The sequence below is a fragment of the Pagrus major genome, chromosome 11, assembly GCF_040436345.1.
Source record: "Pagrus major chromosome 11, Pma_NU_1.0".
Classification (NCBI taxonomy): Eukaryota; Metazoa; Chordata; class Actinopteri; order Spariformes; family Sparidae; genus Pagrus; species Pagrus major.
Genome location: NC_133225.1, coordinates 412,501 through 428,012, shown reverse-complemented (window position 1 = coordinate 428,012; position 15,512 = coordinate 412,501). Strand labels below are relative to the sequence as shown.

Here is a 15,512-nt window from a genome sequence, read left to right as displayed (position 1 = left end):
ACTTTATGGCAAATTCCAATCTGGCCTGTGTTCAGACAAAACAAAGGAACTGGGCTACTGATAGTTTTAGAGGGGACTGTATAACCTGGACACACCGAGTCATGTGAGCAGGTCACATGACTCGATTTGTAAGCAGGTCACGTGACCTGGAGGCTAAAATTATCCACCAGGTCTGAGGTCAGGTTTCATCTGCAGAGACGCAGCATGGATGACTGCTGCGCTGCTCCAAGGTGAGGACTCACTGCAGTACTAATACTACTCCTGAATACTGCTGTACTACTAATACTACTCCTGAATACTGCTGTATTACTAATACTATTACTGAATACTGCTGTACTACTAATACTACTCCTGAATACTGCTGTATTACTAATACTATTACTGAATACTGCTGTACTACTAATACTACTCCTGAATACTGCTGTATTACTAATACTATTACTGAATACTGCTGTACTACTAATACTACTCCTGAATACTGCTGTACTACTAATACTACTACTGAATAATGCTGTACTACTGATACTACTCCTGAATACTGCTGTACTACTAATACTACTACTGAATACTGCTGCACTACTAATACTACTCCTGAATACTGCAGTACTACTAATACTACTACTGAATACTGCTGTACTACTGATACTACTCCTGAATACTGCAGTACTACTAATACTACTACTGAATACTGCAGTACTACTAATACTACTACTGAATACTGCTGTACTACTGATACTACTCCTGAATACTGCAGTACTACTAATACTACTACTGATTTATTGATTGATACCTAACAGGATGGTCAGAGGGAGGACGCTGCTGCACGTCAGAGGTCAGAGGTTGTGACATCATACAGCTGACCGGAAGTGGTCATCATGGTGGGCGTGGCAGCGTACGGCTCAGTGAGCTCCATCAAAGCTCTGTGGGAGACCAGGATCAGGAGGATCCAGGAGGAGGACGAGGAGCAGAGGAAGAGGACAGCGAGGGGCGGGGCCAGAGGCAGGTCAGACTCCGCCTCCTCAGCTTTTCTGGAGATCTACAGCAAAACACCTGTGACAAGTGAAAGCAAACAAACAAAAAGTTCTAAAGACATTTTGGGTTCTTGTTGTTCTCTCAGAGAGGAAGATGTGGTGAGAAAACAGTTAGCTTAGCTTAGCATAGACCAGAGGACTTAAAGAAAAGGTCTGTCCAGGTCTGTTTGTTCTCTAATGTCTCATATGGTTCCTGTTCCTGGTCCAGACTGAGTGTTGGTGTTTGGGAGGACCGGGCGGTTCTGGCTCGGCTGAAACAGAAGCTGCAGACTGAAGACGGACGCCTCATCCTCCGAATCGAACAGGAGGAGTGGAAGGTAATGTTCCCACACAGGAAGTAGACTTTACAGGTGGATTTACCTGATCCAGGATCACTGGTCTCTGCTGTCATGTGATTTTTCTGACCTCCGTTCCTCCACCAGTCGTTGCCGAGCTGTCTGGTCCAGCTCAGTCATGTCCAGGAGTGGCAGATTCACCGGACTGGACTGCAGAAGATCCCTCACTTCATCTCCAGCTTTCAGAACCTTTTAGTTCTGGATCTGTCCCGCAACGGGGTCAGCGAGATCCCCAAACAGATCGGTCAGTACCTCCTCTGTTGTAATTCTCACTGTGATCCAGATTCAGGACCCTGTTTTATTTCCTGTACTGTGTTGTCTAGATACTTTTTGTGTCAATTGTTGTGAGACGATTGAAGTTAAGTAGCTATCAAGTGAGTTTCTGCCAAGCCAGGTGAGTTGAATAGGCTTGATTGCAGGGCGGAGCTAAGTCCGCATGAGGTAAATCTAGCACATAAAGGCTAGTCACTACAGTGTCAGGACAGCCAAACGAAGACTGTTGAACAAAGACTTAGGGAGTCTCTCTGCGAGAGTCTATCGAGGAAGTCCAAGCAACTCACTGTCCACCACAGATTGCAGCCATGGGTCCCTGCCAATCCCAGTCAGGACATCTAACCGGAGGAGATTTCACCGGAGACCCATTGCTTGATGCTATAACCCAGCCAATCTCTGGTACCCAACATTTTCCACCGGTACTGAACTTGAAGTACTAGGGGGCTATGGAACTGCCAGTCTGTAGTCAAGAAGGCGGAAACCTTTTCAGCCTATGCCTCCCTGCAGTCTGTCCACTTCCTGGCCCTTACGGAGACCTGGATCACCCCAGAAAACACTGCCACTCCAGCTGCCCTCTCAACTGCCTACTCATTCTCACACTCCCCGAAACAAACAGGTTGAGGAGGAGGAACTGGACTCCTCATCTCACCCACGTGGTCCTATCAGGTCCTTACCCTCGACCTCCTACCCAGATCTGCATTTGAATTCCACGCTGTCTCTGTCACCCTTCCTTTCAAGCTCAACATTGTGGTGATCTATCGCCCTCCCGGTCCTCTCTGTGACTTCTATGATGAGATGGATGCCCTCCTAAGCTGCTCCCCTGACGATGGCACACCGCTCATCGTCCTGGGCGACTTCAACATCCCCCCTGAGAAGCTGCGCCCAGCTGAATTTATCAGCTTCTTCTCCACATTTGACCTCACACTCTCCCCCTTTCCACCCACCCACCGGGCCGGGAACCAACTTGACCTTGTCTTCACAAGGTCCTGTAGTACCTCGGCACTCTCTGTTACCCCACTCACTGTGTCCGACCACCACTTTGTCGCTTTCTCTCTCCCCTTGAAGTCCACCACCTCCCTCGCCCCTGCACCTCGCGCGGTCACCACCCGCAGCAACCTGAAATCCCTCTCTCCCTCCACTCTCTCCTCAACTGTTCTCTCCTCACTACCATCCACAGAACAATTGTCTCTACTGTCCACGGAGGAAGCCTCCTCCACTCTGTTATCCTCCCTCTCCTCCAGCCCTCTCTCCTCTGAAGATGTTCACACACTAGTGATGTCTAACCGTGCCACCACCTGTTTCCTCGACCAGATTCCCTCCTCTCTTCTCCAAAACATCTCACACGACATCTTGCCTTACCTCACCACCCTGATCAACTCCTCCCTCACTTCAGGTCATATTCCAGCTCCTTTCAAGACAGCTACAGTAAAGCCACTCCTAAAGAAACCCACTCTAGACTCGGCTGACATCCGAAACTACAGACCTGTATCTCTTCTCTCATTCCTCTCTAAAACCCTGGAACGTGCCGTCTACAACCAACTGTCCTACTACCTTTCGCAAAACGACCTCCTTGACCCTAATCAGTCAGGCTTCAGGACTGCTCACTACACTGAGACGGCCCTTCTCACAGTGACTGAGTCGCTCCATGCCGCCAGAGTCTCATCCCACTCATCAGTCCTCATCCTCCCCGACTTATCCTCTGCATTTGACACAGTCATCCACCGAATTGAAAATCCTCCTCTCCACTCTGGCCAAACTTAGCATCGCTGACTCTGCTCTAACCTGGTTCGCATCATACCTGACAGAACGCACCTTTCAGGTCACCTGGAATGGCTCCTTGTCCAAACCCTGCTCCCTGGAAACTGGTGTCCCTCAAGGCTGAGTAGTAGGACCGCTTCTGTTCTCACTATACACTAGATCACTAGGCTCTGCAATCACATCACATGGATTGTCTTACCGATGTTATGCTGATGACACCCAACTGTTCCTCTCCTTTCCCCATCCTCCAACACCCATGTTGCCATGCACATCTCGGAATGTCTGGCAGACATCTCCGCTTGGACAACTGCACATCATCTCAAGCGCAACCTTAGTAAAACTGAACTCCTCTTCATCCCAGGGAAAGAATGCCCTCACATGGATCTGTCAGTCACTGTCGAGGATGTCACTGTATCGCCTTCATCGACTGCGAGGAACCTGGGTGTAATCCTCAACAACGGCCTATCCTGCACCCCCAACATCACTGCGGTGGCCCAATCCTGTAGATTTGCCCTCTACAACATCGGCAGGATCCGGTCTTTCCTCACAAAGGACACAACGCAACTCCTGGTCCAATCGCTGGTCATCTCCCGCCTGGACTACTGTAACTCGTTCTTGGTTGGACTCCTAGCCTCTGCGACTAAACCGTTGCAACGTATCCAGAATGCTGCAGCATGCCACGTTTTCAATCTACCCAAATTCTCCCATGTGACCCCCCTCCTCCATGACCTGGCTTCCACTGGCTTCCTGTTGCGGCCCGCATCAGATTCAAGACCATGGTGCTGGCCGTCAACAGAACCGCACCCATCTACCTCCAAACACTGGTCAGACCACACGCCCCTGCATGAGACCTTCGCTCTACTACATCAGCTGGCCAGCTGGTACCACCATCGCTGAGAGCAAACAAAGGCCGCCCAGCAAAATCCCGACTCTTCTGTGTTCTGGTACCTCAGTGGTGGAACGAACTCCTGACCAATGTCAGGACAGCAGAGTCACTCGCCATCTTCCGCTAAAGACTCAAGACTCACTTGTTCAGACTTCACCTCGACCCCGCATAGCGTGACTCCCTCCCCATCCCCCCACCCTAAAAAAAAGTTTCTATTTTTTCTAATTTATCAACGGTGATATGTTGCGGTTTCTTTCTTGTGACAAATGTACTTATTGTAAGTCGCTTTGGACAAAAGCGTCTGCTAAATGCCCTAAATGTAAATGTAAATGTGTTGAGTCTCCTAACGTTCTGGTTCTGGTCTCAGGGAAACTGACACGGCTCAGAGAGCTCCTGCTGAGTTACAACAGAGTCCAGTTTGTCCCTGAAGAACTGAGCTGCTGTGAGAGTCTGGAGAGACTAGAGCTGGCCATGAACCGGGACCTGAATCAGCTACCAGACCAGGTACAGACCACAACCTGAAGCTGCCTCCAGTCCACACCAGGTATAAAGACCTGCACCAGGTTTACAGCAGGAACCTGAACTAGTTTGAAGAATGACCCCTTTAAACTCTACACTCACCCAGAGACAGCTTTAAACCAGGTGTGAACTGATACCTCACAATCTTTAAACCAAGTGTGAACTGATACCTCAGACAGCTTTAAGCCAGGTGTGAACTGATACCTCACACAGCTGTAACAAACCAGGGCAAACCTGAATCAGTTGCTAAATAAACTAAACCAGTTTTAGTCGACATCGATACCACAGACACTTTTCAAAGCAGGTGTGAATTTAAACCAGTTTTCAGACCACGGAGGGACTGAAACCTAAACAATATTTCTGTAGACCTGAAACTAAAGAAGGTTCTGGTCTGAGGTCTGTCCTGTCCTCTGAGTCTACAGAGGGTTCTGGACTGAGGTCTGTCCTGTTCTCTGTAGTTGAGGAACCTGACAAAGCTGCAGCACCTGGATCTGTCCATGAACGACTTCAGCCGCATCCCGGACTGTGTGGTCGGACTGCCGGCGCTTGAGTGGCTCGACATGGGAGGAAACCGACTGCAGCACTTACCTGAGGACATACACAGGTGAGTGAAAGAATCATCTGAGCCCCGCCCACTTCTGCCCATCAGCCAATGAACACTGAGCCCCTGTTTGCCTGTCCTTAGGATGGAGAAGCTGCACACTCTGTGGCTGCAGAGGAACCAGCTGGAGAAACTTCCAGACAACATCAGCAGGATGAGAAGTCTGGACACCCTGGTCCTCAGCAGCAACCAGCTGAGAGACATCCCCCCTCTAATGGAGGACATGTCCAACCTCAGGTCAGTCTGTCCACCCTCAGTCTGTCTGTCCAGTCTCAGTCAGTCTGTCCAGTTTCAGTCAGGCTGTCCACCCTCAGTCAGTCTGTCCACCCTCAGTCAGTCTGTTGAGTTTCAGTCAGTCTGTCCAACCTCAGATCAGTCTGTCGAGTCTCAGTCAGTCTGTCGAGTTTCAGTCAGTCTGTCCAACCTCAGTCAGTCTGTCCAGCCTCAGTCAGTCTGTCCACCCTCAGTCAGTCTGTCCAGTCTCAGTCAGTCTGTCCACCCTCAGTCAGTCTGTCCAGCCTCAGTCAGTCTGTCCACCCTCAGTCAGTCTGTCGAGTTTCAGATCAGTCTGTCCAGTTTCAGTTAGTCTGTCCAGCCTCAGTCAGTCTGTCCAGTCTCAGTCAGTCTGTCCACCCTCAGTCAGTCTGTCGAGTTTCAGATCAGTCTGTCCAACCTCAGATCAGTCTGTCAAGTCTCAGTCAGTCTGTCCAGTCTCAGATCAGTCTGTCGAGTGTCAGTCTGTCCAGCCTCAGATCAGTCTGTCAAGTCTCAGTCTGTCCAGCCTCAGTCAGTCTGTCCAGTCTCAGTCAGTCTGTCGAGTTTCAGTCAGTCTGTCCAACCTCAGATCAGTCTGTCGAGTCTCAGTCAGTCTGTCCAGTCTCAGTCAGTCTGTCCAACCTCAGATCAGTCTGTCGAGTCTCAGTCTGTCCAGCCTCAGTCAGTCTGTCCAGTCTCAGTCAGTCTGTCGAGTCTCAGTCGGTCTGTCCAGTCTCAGTCAGTCTGTCGAGTCTCAGTCAGTCTGTCGAGTCTCAGTCGGTCTGTCCAGTCTCAGTCAGTCTGTCGAGTTTCAGATCAGTCTGTCCAACCTCAGATCAGTCTGTCCACCCTCAGTCAGTCTGTCGAGTTTCAGTCAGTCTGTCCAGTCTCAGTCAGTCTGTCCAACCTCAGTCAGTCTGTCGAGTTTCAGTCAGTCTGTCCAGTCTCAGTCAGTCTGTCCAACCTCAGTCAGTCTGTCCAACCTCAGATCAGTCTGTCCACCCTCAGTCAGTCTGTTGAGTTTCAGTCAGGCTGTCCACCCTCAGTCAGTCTGTCCAACCTCAGTCAGTCTGTCCAGCCTCAGTCAGTCTGTCCAACCTCAGTCAGTCTGTCCAGTCTGTCCACCCTCAGTCAGTCTGTCCAGTCTCAGTCAGTCTGTCAAGTCTCAGTCAGTCTGTCCACCCTCAGTCAGTCTGTCCAGTTTCAGTCAGTCTGTCCAGTCTCAGTCAGTCTGTCCACCCTCAGTCAGTCGGTCCAGTTTCAGTCAGTCTGTCCACCCTCAGTCAGTCTGTCCAGTTTCAGTCAGTCTGTCCAGCCTCAGTCAGTCTGTCAAGTCTCAGTCAGTCTGTCCACCCTCAGTCAGTCTGTCCAGTTTCAGTCAGTCTGTCCAGTCTCAGTCAGTCTGTCCACCCTCAGTCAGTCGGTCCAGTTTCAGTCAGTCTGTCCAACCTCAGATCAGTCTGTCCACCCTCAGTCAGTCTGTCCAGCCTCAGTCAGTCTGTCCAGTTTCAGTCAGTCTGTCCAACCTCAGTCAGTATGTCCAGTCTGTCCACCCTCAGTCAGTCTGTCAAGTCTCAGTCAGTCTGTCCACCCTCAGTCAGGTGTCAAGTCTCAGTCAGTCTGTCCACCCTCAGTCAGTCTGTCCAGTTTCAGTCAGTCCTTCCACCCTCAGTCAGTCTGTCCAGTCTGTCCACCCTCAGTCAGTCTGTCCAGTCTGTCCACCCTCAGTCAGTCTGTCAAGTCTCAGTCAGTCTGTCCACCCTCAGTCAGTCTGTCCAGTTTCAGTCAGTCCTTCCACCCTCAGTCAGTCTGTCCAGTTTCAGTCAGTCTGTCCACCCTCAGTCAGTCTGTCCAGCCTCAGTCAGTCTGTCCAGCCTCAGTCAGTCTGTCCAGCCTCTGGTCTGATATAAAGATGTAATGTTCTCTGTCACATTTAAACAGTCTTGTGTCCATTAAGGTGAAGGACATGTCTCCTGATGAGCTCTCAGGCGTTGTTGTCTCTCACTGAACAGACGTTTGTTTCTGTCGGAGCAGGTTTGTGAACTTCCGGGACAACCCTCTGACTCTGGACGTGACGCTGCCGTGCAGGAAGACACAGATTGAGGAGGATGAAGACGAGGATGACGAGGACGACAGAGAGATGTTTGGACGAGAGTTCATGCAGATGTACATCCAGGAGTCCAGGAAGAGAGCGTACGCCGTGGTCAACGTGCACTGTGCCCACCGTTAGTACCCGCCGTGACCATCGACGCCGTCACGTTATTAACACTGAAGCTGTGACTGTGTGATCTGAGCAGCATGAATGCAACTTTAACCAAAATCATTTAACTGGACCGTAAAATTTTAGGTTTATGTTTATTGAGCAGCTTCTAACATCGATTCAGTGTGACTGATGACATCACTGTGACATCATCATTTACCCGGTCCTGGTTCAGTTCAGTCCTCCAGGAAATGGACGCCTAGTGGAGCGACGCTTCAGGTTTTTAAAGAACATAAAATCTTCCACATTTTATATTTTTAACATAGTTTTTATTTACATGATTCCAAAACTCATCAGTCTGGTGAGTCTGAAGGAAACCAGCCAGTGTTTGACAAGAGAAGACAGGAAGTTATTTCTTCTTCTTTGGTTTTTAACCAGTTAATCATCCTGTGAGGGTCCAGACCCACAGGTTGAGAAACAACAATTTTGGATTATTAAAATAATAACCACGTGATCATAACAACATCTAACAACAACAACAACAACAACAACATCAGTTGGATTTTTACTAGAAACATTTTGTTATTAAAATTAATAACCCTTTTGATCAGTATTGATCTGATGAAATGTTTTCTGTTCTGAATGTTTCAGAGCCGATCGATGACTCATCACAATAAAATACAGTCTGCGTTTCTTCTTCTGGGCTTTTTCCTCCTCAGAGCTCAGCGACAGTTAAAGTGAGAGAAGAAGAAGATTCTTTGAGTTCACAGATGAACGCTGAAACTTGTATGAAGTTTGTAGAACATGATTTCATGTTTGTGTTTGTGTTTGTGTGTTTGACGTCCATCTGTGCTTCATATTCTTATAAATGTTGAAAAGCAGCCAATCAGCAGTCAGACTGAACACAGGTGAAAAGACTTTAATATAAACGTTACAAAACATGTGAACACATATTGATCTGTGCTGATACTCATCACAATCAATAAAGAGACTTTTGTAGAAACTCTGCTGGACTCTGTCTGTGAGTGTCTGCACGTTGACCTTCAGGAGGAGGACGAGGAGGACGAGGGGACGGCGGTCAGTAGGACGTTCTCCAGGGTCACATGACTGTCTACGTAACGACTCAGTTTGCTGTCGAACCCTCTCGTCCGCAGGAAGTGAAGTCTGCCGCCGTCGATCAGACGTTTGCAGAGACGACCGACCTGCTTGCGTTCAGCCGCCGACAGAAACCTGCAGAGGACACGGCAGGAAGTGACATCAGAGCTGCTGGTTGTCATAGTAATAACAACGATAAATGTCGATCACTGATTATGATTATGAGAACAGTGATTGATTGATTGATTGATTGATTGATTGATTATCTGCCGCAGCTCCAGTCAGAATCAAACATTTACCCGTTCACAGCGTCTGTCTCCTCTGCTGGTTCGTGCTCTTCGTCGTCTCTTCTCTGATTGGTGGGATCCTGAGGTGGGAGGTTCTGACTGGTGGGTCTGAGTCCACATGTGGCCCAGCTGGACATTCGACAGAAAGCTGAGAACTCTTCAGCTCCGAGTCCTCGCTGCAGGAAGAACCTCTGACCCACATAGTGACGCCACTCACAGCGATGATGGCAGCACAGTGCCACCACCAGGCCCTGGACTGGACCAGGATGAGGACCAGGGTCTGGATCAGGAACAGGACCAGGTAGTGCTGCTGATACAGCTGATTCTGGACCAGCTGGTTCTGAAGATTTGAGACGTTTTCGGGGTGGTCCAGGCTCCTGTCTGAGTCCTGGTGTTTCCAACAGACAGCGCAGAGCCAGATCTGAGACCAGAGACAGAGACAGAGACCAGATCTGAGACCAGAGACCAGAGACAGAGACAGAGACAGAGACAGAGACAGAGACCAGAGACAGAGACCAGATCTGAGACCAGAGACAGAGACCAGAGACAGAGACCAGAGACAGAGACCAGAGACAGAGACCAGATCTGAGACCAGAGACAGAGACCAGAGACAGAGACAGAGACCAGAGACCAGAGACAGAGACAGAGGCCAGATCTGAGACCAGAGACAGAGACAGAGACCAGAGACAGAGACAGAGACAGAGGCCAGATCTGAGACCAGAGACAGAGGCCAGATCTGAGACCAGAGACAGAGGCCAGATCTGAGACCAGAGACAGAGACCAGATCTGAGACCAGATCTGAGACCAGAGACAGAGACCAGAGACAGAGACAGAGACCAGAGACAGAGACAGAGGCCAGATCTGAGACCAGAGACAGAGACCAGATCTGAGACCAGGGATGGAGACAGAGACCAGGTCTAAGACAAGAGACAGAGACAGAGACCAGGTCTGAGACCACAGAACCAGATCTGAGATCAGAAACCAGATCAGAGACCAGATCTGAGATCTGAGATCGGAGACAGAGACCAGGTCTGAGGTGACCTGCTCTTACCTGTTGCTGCTCCACAGAGATGTTTCCCGACTCCGACCAATGGGAGCTTCTTCTGTGTGAGCAGAGGGACTTTACCTGCAGACATCCAGAGACACTTCAGAGTCCACATCAATACTGAACCATCAGAGTCTACATCAATACTGAACCATCAGAGTCGGATCAGATGTTTGTCTCTTACTCAGGTCCAGATGTTGTATGTCCACCTGCAGCCTCTCGAATTCAACGCCAACATCCTGATGTTTCCCGTCCACCTGGACCAGAACAGGCCAGAACAAACCATATTCACATGATGAATCCATCAAACAGAAGCAGTTGTTGAGTCTTACAGGAGAAATGTTTTGACTCCGCCCACACTGATGATGTCATACTGCAGATTTAAACCCACAGTAGGTGATCTCTGCCTGTGGGCTCTATCAGAACCAAACTAAAGATGTTTGCTGAGTGTGTGGAGGGATTCTGATCTGAGCTGTTTATTGACGGGAGGAGCGCTCAGAGATAACTTTTAACGTTTGGGATTAAAAAGTGAATTTATCTTCCCACACCAGACAAGGGCAGACTGATCAGGACCGGTTTGGGAGTTTTTGTACAGTTTGGACTTGAGTCTGGAGCACAGGGACTTGGTGTTCTAGAGGAGTTTGAGAGATTTCTCCGTACCTTAAAGCGGGTGCTGCAGCGCTCCACCAGCAGCAGCTGCAGGTCCTCCCAGCTCTCCGGGTGGTCCCGGGTCTTCAGAGCTTCGTGGATCCAGTGAGACAGTTTCCCTCGACCTGCTCCGAACTCCACGAAGCACTGCCCCCTTCCCAGCAGCCCTAGCACCTCCAGGTGACCTAAGATAGAGGACTGGACATACCTGACAGGTGAGACATATTTACATTTACATTTAACAGACGCTTTGGTCCAAAGCGACTTACAGTAATTCATTGATACGCTGATGACGGTGGCTGCCATGCAAGGTGCCGATCAGCACATCAGGAGCAGTTTGGGGTTCAGTATCTTGCCCAAGGACACTTCAACATGCAGACCAGGGGAATCGAACCAGCGACCTTCCAATAACAAGAAGCTGGCTCTACCCGAGCCACAGCCGCCCTCAAACACTGAAGGCTCCACCGCCTCAGGGGGCGTGGCTTATGAGGGCGTGTCACCTCTGACTCAGACTGATCAAACATGAACCAAACTCTGTTCCACGTGTTGTGACCATTAAAAAAAATGTATTGATCTGTTTTTATCGAATATAAATATTCACATATGAAGCTTCCGCCTGAAACAACTCAGTTACTCATCCTGTGTTTACCTGCTGCTTCAGGTGTTTGTGGGCGGAGTCTCCGTTCTTTGGGTTGTTGAGTTCCTCCTGAAGAGCAGGGTGAGACAGAACCCTGTCCTCCACGTCACACTGCAGTCCTGCAACAACAACAACAACAACAACAACAACAAATAATCAACAACAACATCTCACAGCTGACAGGTAAACACACCTGTTGGAGCAGATGCTCACCTGTGACTGCAGTCTTCAGTTTGTCCAGCAGAGACTTCAGCTGTGCTCGGCTGCATTCAGACAGACTCACCTGAACACACACACACACACACACACACACACACCTGTTAGCTTTAGTTCTTATTGCTCAGTGAGTGGGTGAACAGGTGAACAGGTGAGCTGTTACCTGTTGGAGCGAGTCGTCTCCCTCAGCTGGTCCAGAGTTTATGTTCTCCACATAATAAACCTGCTCGAGGTCAAACAACAGTAAAATCCTACGTTATTGATAATATAGCTCTCCTGACAGTGAACGCAGCACTAATATAAAATCAATACACATCATAGAACTGATCTAATTATAAATCAATATATTTGGTGGTTTGTCTCACAGGTCTGGGTTTCTCTCTGGAGTTACACTTCTTCAGGTGTTTGTCCAGTTTGTCTTCACTCACGGTGCTGAAACAGGAAGTCACAAACAGTCCAATCAGACGTTCACATAGCTCTGCCACCATCAGATCAATAAGCTGATTGATCGATTGATTGATTGATTATTGCTGACTCACTGTTTGGGGTCCAGAGGACACACGATCCTCCTGCTGCTTCCTTCCTCCTGAAAACAGGAAACAGGAAGCAGGTACATGAAGGACAGCAGGTACATGAAGGACAGCAGGGTACATGAAGGACAGCAGAGTACATGAAGGACAGCAGAGTACATGAAGGACAGCAGGGTACATGAAGGACAGCAGGGTACATGAAGGACAGCAGAGTACATGAAGGACAGCAGAGTACATGAAGGACAGCAGAGTACATGAAGGACAGCAGAGTACATGAAGGACAGCAGGGTACATGAAGGACAGCAGAGTACATGAAGGACAGCAGTAGTGGTAGTACTGGCTGTAGTACTTGTACTCTAAACAAGTAACTTGTGATAATATAAGTTGCTGTGAGTGTAACACATTTATCTGTTTAACATAAATAACATTAATCATTATTATAAAGCATCTCTGCTCCAATCAGCTTCCTCTGCTGCGCCACCTGCTGGCAGCTGATGGAGGCGAACATCAACCAAACTGTTTTTAATTGTTTGCTAGTTTACTTTTTATTAAAACATGTTTGTGTCTCTAAACTGAGAAGTAATAAAGTTTAAACGTGGCTTCAGTCTGAGGAGCAGACATGTTTAATGACGAGCCCAGACTCTGTTTCATCTCCGTCTTCTTCTTCTCAGGCTGTCCGTGAACTCACCATGGTCGCGTGCTCCCCGCAGAAGCGCCTTCCTCTGCCGACGATCATTTTACAGAAGCGTTTCTTTTTCTCCACGAAGAAGCCGCATCTGCCGGGCAGGGCCGCCGCCATGTTGGACAGAGCCGCTCTGTGCTGCATTCAGGTGCTCGCACAAGTGTAGGAAACACTGAAAGTATTGGACCTTCTATCAGATTAATAAATCCAGAATAATAAACAGAACATGAGATCAGAACTGACACCAACAATCGGATCATTATGAGGTGAATATTAGTGAGGAGTTGTCTTTAGTAGCTGGGAAAAATGAACTTTGCTACATTTCATCATGTGCACATGTATTTTATTTTATTACTTATTATTATTGTTGTTGTTTATGTTGAAATGTGTAAAGTTTATGTTGGCTGTGACATTAATAAATCGTATTTTGTAACACTGTTGTTTCGGCATCTTAATATTTGGAAATAAAAAAAAGCCTTTAATAAAACCAACAATACTAAATTAATAAATTAAAGCCATTTGTTTAAAAGTTTCAAACACATTTTTAATGTTTGTGTGAATGAAATTTGCTATTTAAAATTGTAGTTGAAGTTAAAGTCTTTTGATTTCTATTCTGTTGTTTATGTTTTACTATTAATCACACATTCAGTCCAAACAGGAACTTCTGGACACACAAAGTATTTCCCACAGCATTTTAACTCAACTGTTGTTTGCCAATAAAATGAGCCAAATCGAAATATTGAAAGAATTTGGAAATATTGTTGAGATGTGGAGCTCAAGTTGTTTTTGTGAAAAACTGGTCAAAGTTTTCAAAGGAAAATTATCATCATTAAAGTCCTTGTTAATATCCAGAATCATTCATGTTAGCATTAAGTGTTTTCATTAACAGTCCTAATGTTGGATTGAATGTTTGTTTCTGTTTATTTGTTTTGTAAATATTGTAAATATAACACGTGTCACATGTTTTTGTTTATGTCAGAAAAAAGACACAAAAAAACAAAGAGAAATAAAATGTTATTAAATATATGAAATAATATGAAATAACTCAAATACAAGTATCACATGAAATAGACACAACAGGAAGTCAATAAATCAAGACAATCAATATGACAATGACAATCAATATTTAAAAAGCAACACAGGTGTAATACATTAGTTATGTTGCCATAGTTACACATCATCTTCAGTCAGTTTTATTTGTGTTTGTATTCATTTTCACTCAAAGTTTTAAATCATTTTTAGAGCTCGAGCTTTTTAATAACCTTCGTTTTGTTCCGTCTGTAACGGTGTCGGTGCTCATTTGTCCTCAGCAGCACTTGAATGCATCCCTCTCTCTTGATTGGCCATCCTCTGTCTCCGCTACTCAGTTCTTCTCTCTGATTGGTCACCTGGTATGTCACTTAAGACATTTTCCCGCCTCACTGAAAATCGAGGCGGGCCCGTGTTGTGTCCGGGTGACGTCATTGGTGGACTGTCCAGACCATGATGGCGGCGGCAGCAGTGGCGGAGTTGGGCGGCGGTCCCGGTTCTTCTCCCTCCGGCCCCTCGCGGCCTGCGGCGGCGGACTACTCGGTGCTGGTGGTGGTGGGAGCGCTGCGGCCCGCCGGGCTGCTGGAGCAGCTGCTGCGGCAGATAGACTCAGGTGAGTTGTGGTGAAGGTAACCGGCACCGGAGACACAAGAACCGAGCTGCAGCCCCGGTACACAGGGCGGGAAGTCAGCGGGCCCTTCACAATAAGATCCGCCGAGAAGAAGCGCTGACGTCGCTGCTGCAGCCAAAACAGTCGTCCCTAAAAAACACGTCCCTCTGTTCGAGTTCCTGCTGATCAGAGTCCACATCGGTGCTGAACTCAGATACAAGGGTTCTGATCAGCAGCGTGGGAACCAGACAGACACGGCAGAACTGGTCCCGGGGATAAAAAGGTGGAAGTAGCATGAAGCTAACTGTTAACCAATTAACGTGGGACGTGTTGAGCTAATGGAGCTAACGAACCGGAACCAGTTTCCTCCTTCATCAAACCAACAAGAAGAACTTTTTCATCACCAGCTTCAGATCTTACAGTGTGTTTGGTTCCGTTAGAACGGTTCCTCTCATGTTCACATCAGTATAAACCCATCAGAACTCTGTCGCAGCTGTTTCTGTATCTTCAGGTTAAATTTAGATGAGTGAGGACATGAGGACATCCGGTCCGACGGTCCAGCTTCTTCTGCCTTCATCTTTTAGTCAGAACACATTTTAGGTCAGAAACCTCTCCGACACTCTGAAGGTTCTGGTGTCAGAAGGTTCCGTCGTGTTTTTAAAGGCTGTAATTTAACTTTTCTTTATCGTCTGTTTCCTTCTGAGGAGGCGTTTATATTGAAAAGCACTTCCTACCGGATGTGTTGTCTTTATTTTGTCTCGCTTCACTTTTGTGAGAGAAAGTGATCAGAACCAAATCAATAATCAATCAAAGTGACTGGTATTAGTTTTAATGATCCACCTGTTAATAACTACATGTTTAACAAACCAGCAGGT

General features: G+C 47.7%; 3 protein-coding genes and 1 long non-coding RNA gene across 4 annotated transcripts in view; 3 read left to right on the top strand and 1 right to left on the bottom strand.

Moving 5' to 3' along the window:
* Positions 1–165: 165 nt before the first annotated feature.
* lrrc39 (leucine rich repeat containing 39) lies at positions 166–8,864 on the top strand. Its single transcript, XM_073475899.1, has 8 exons — positions 166–230; positions 798–1,003; positions 1,240–1,348; positions 1,454–1,610; positions 4,651–4,787; positions 5,261–5,406; positions 5,488–5,640; positions 7,693–8,864. Exons 2-8 carry the CDS (start codon positions 876–878, stop codon positions 7,886–7,888), a joined length of 1,026 nt encoding a protein of 341 aa, XP_073332000.1. The 5' UTR covers positions 166–230; positions 798–875; the 3' UTR covers positions 7,889–8,864.
* On the bottom strand, positions 8,763–13,115 carry trmt13 (tRNA methyltransferase 13 homolog). Its single transcript, XM_073475897.1, has 11 exons — positions 13,005–13,115; positions 12,326–12,372; positions 12,152–12,218; positions 11,950–12,009; positions 11,784–11,853; positions 11,583–11,689; positions 10,946–11,131; positions 10,470–10,542; positions 10,292–10,366; positions 9,253–9,661; positions 8,763–9,088 (listed from the first exon to the last, which is right to left on the bottom strand). Exons 1-11 carry the CDS (start codon positions 13,113–13,115, stop codon positions 8,902–8,904), a joined length of 1,392 nt encoding a protein of 463 aa, XP_073331998.1. The 3' UTR covers positions 8,763–8,901.
* On the top strand, positions 11,062–13,403 carry LOC141004424 (uncharacterized). Its single transcript, XR_012179814.1, has 3 exons — positions 11,062–11,148; positions 11,595–11,753; positions 12,988–13,403. It is a non-coding gene; the product is annotated as an uncharacterized lncRNA (long non-coding RNA).
* Positions 13,404–14,411: 1,008 nt separating this feature from the next.
* map1sa (microtubule-associated protein 1Sa) overlaps positions 14,412–15,512 on the top strand; it is a 13,628-nt gene continuing 12,527 nt past the window's right edge. Inside the window, exon 1 of the mRNA XM_073475896.1 lies at positions 14,412–14,640. Within this exon, the coding sequence (XP_073331997.1) occupies positions 14,481–14,640 (160 nt within the window). The 5' untranslated portion in view covers positions 14,412–14,480. The remainder of the gene's footprint in view (positions 14,641–15,512) is intronic.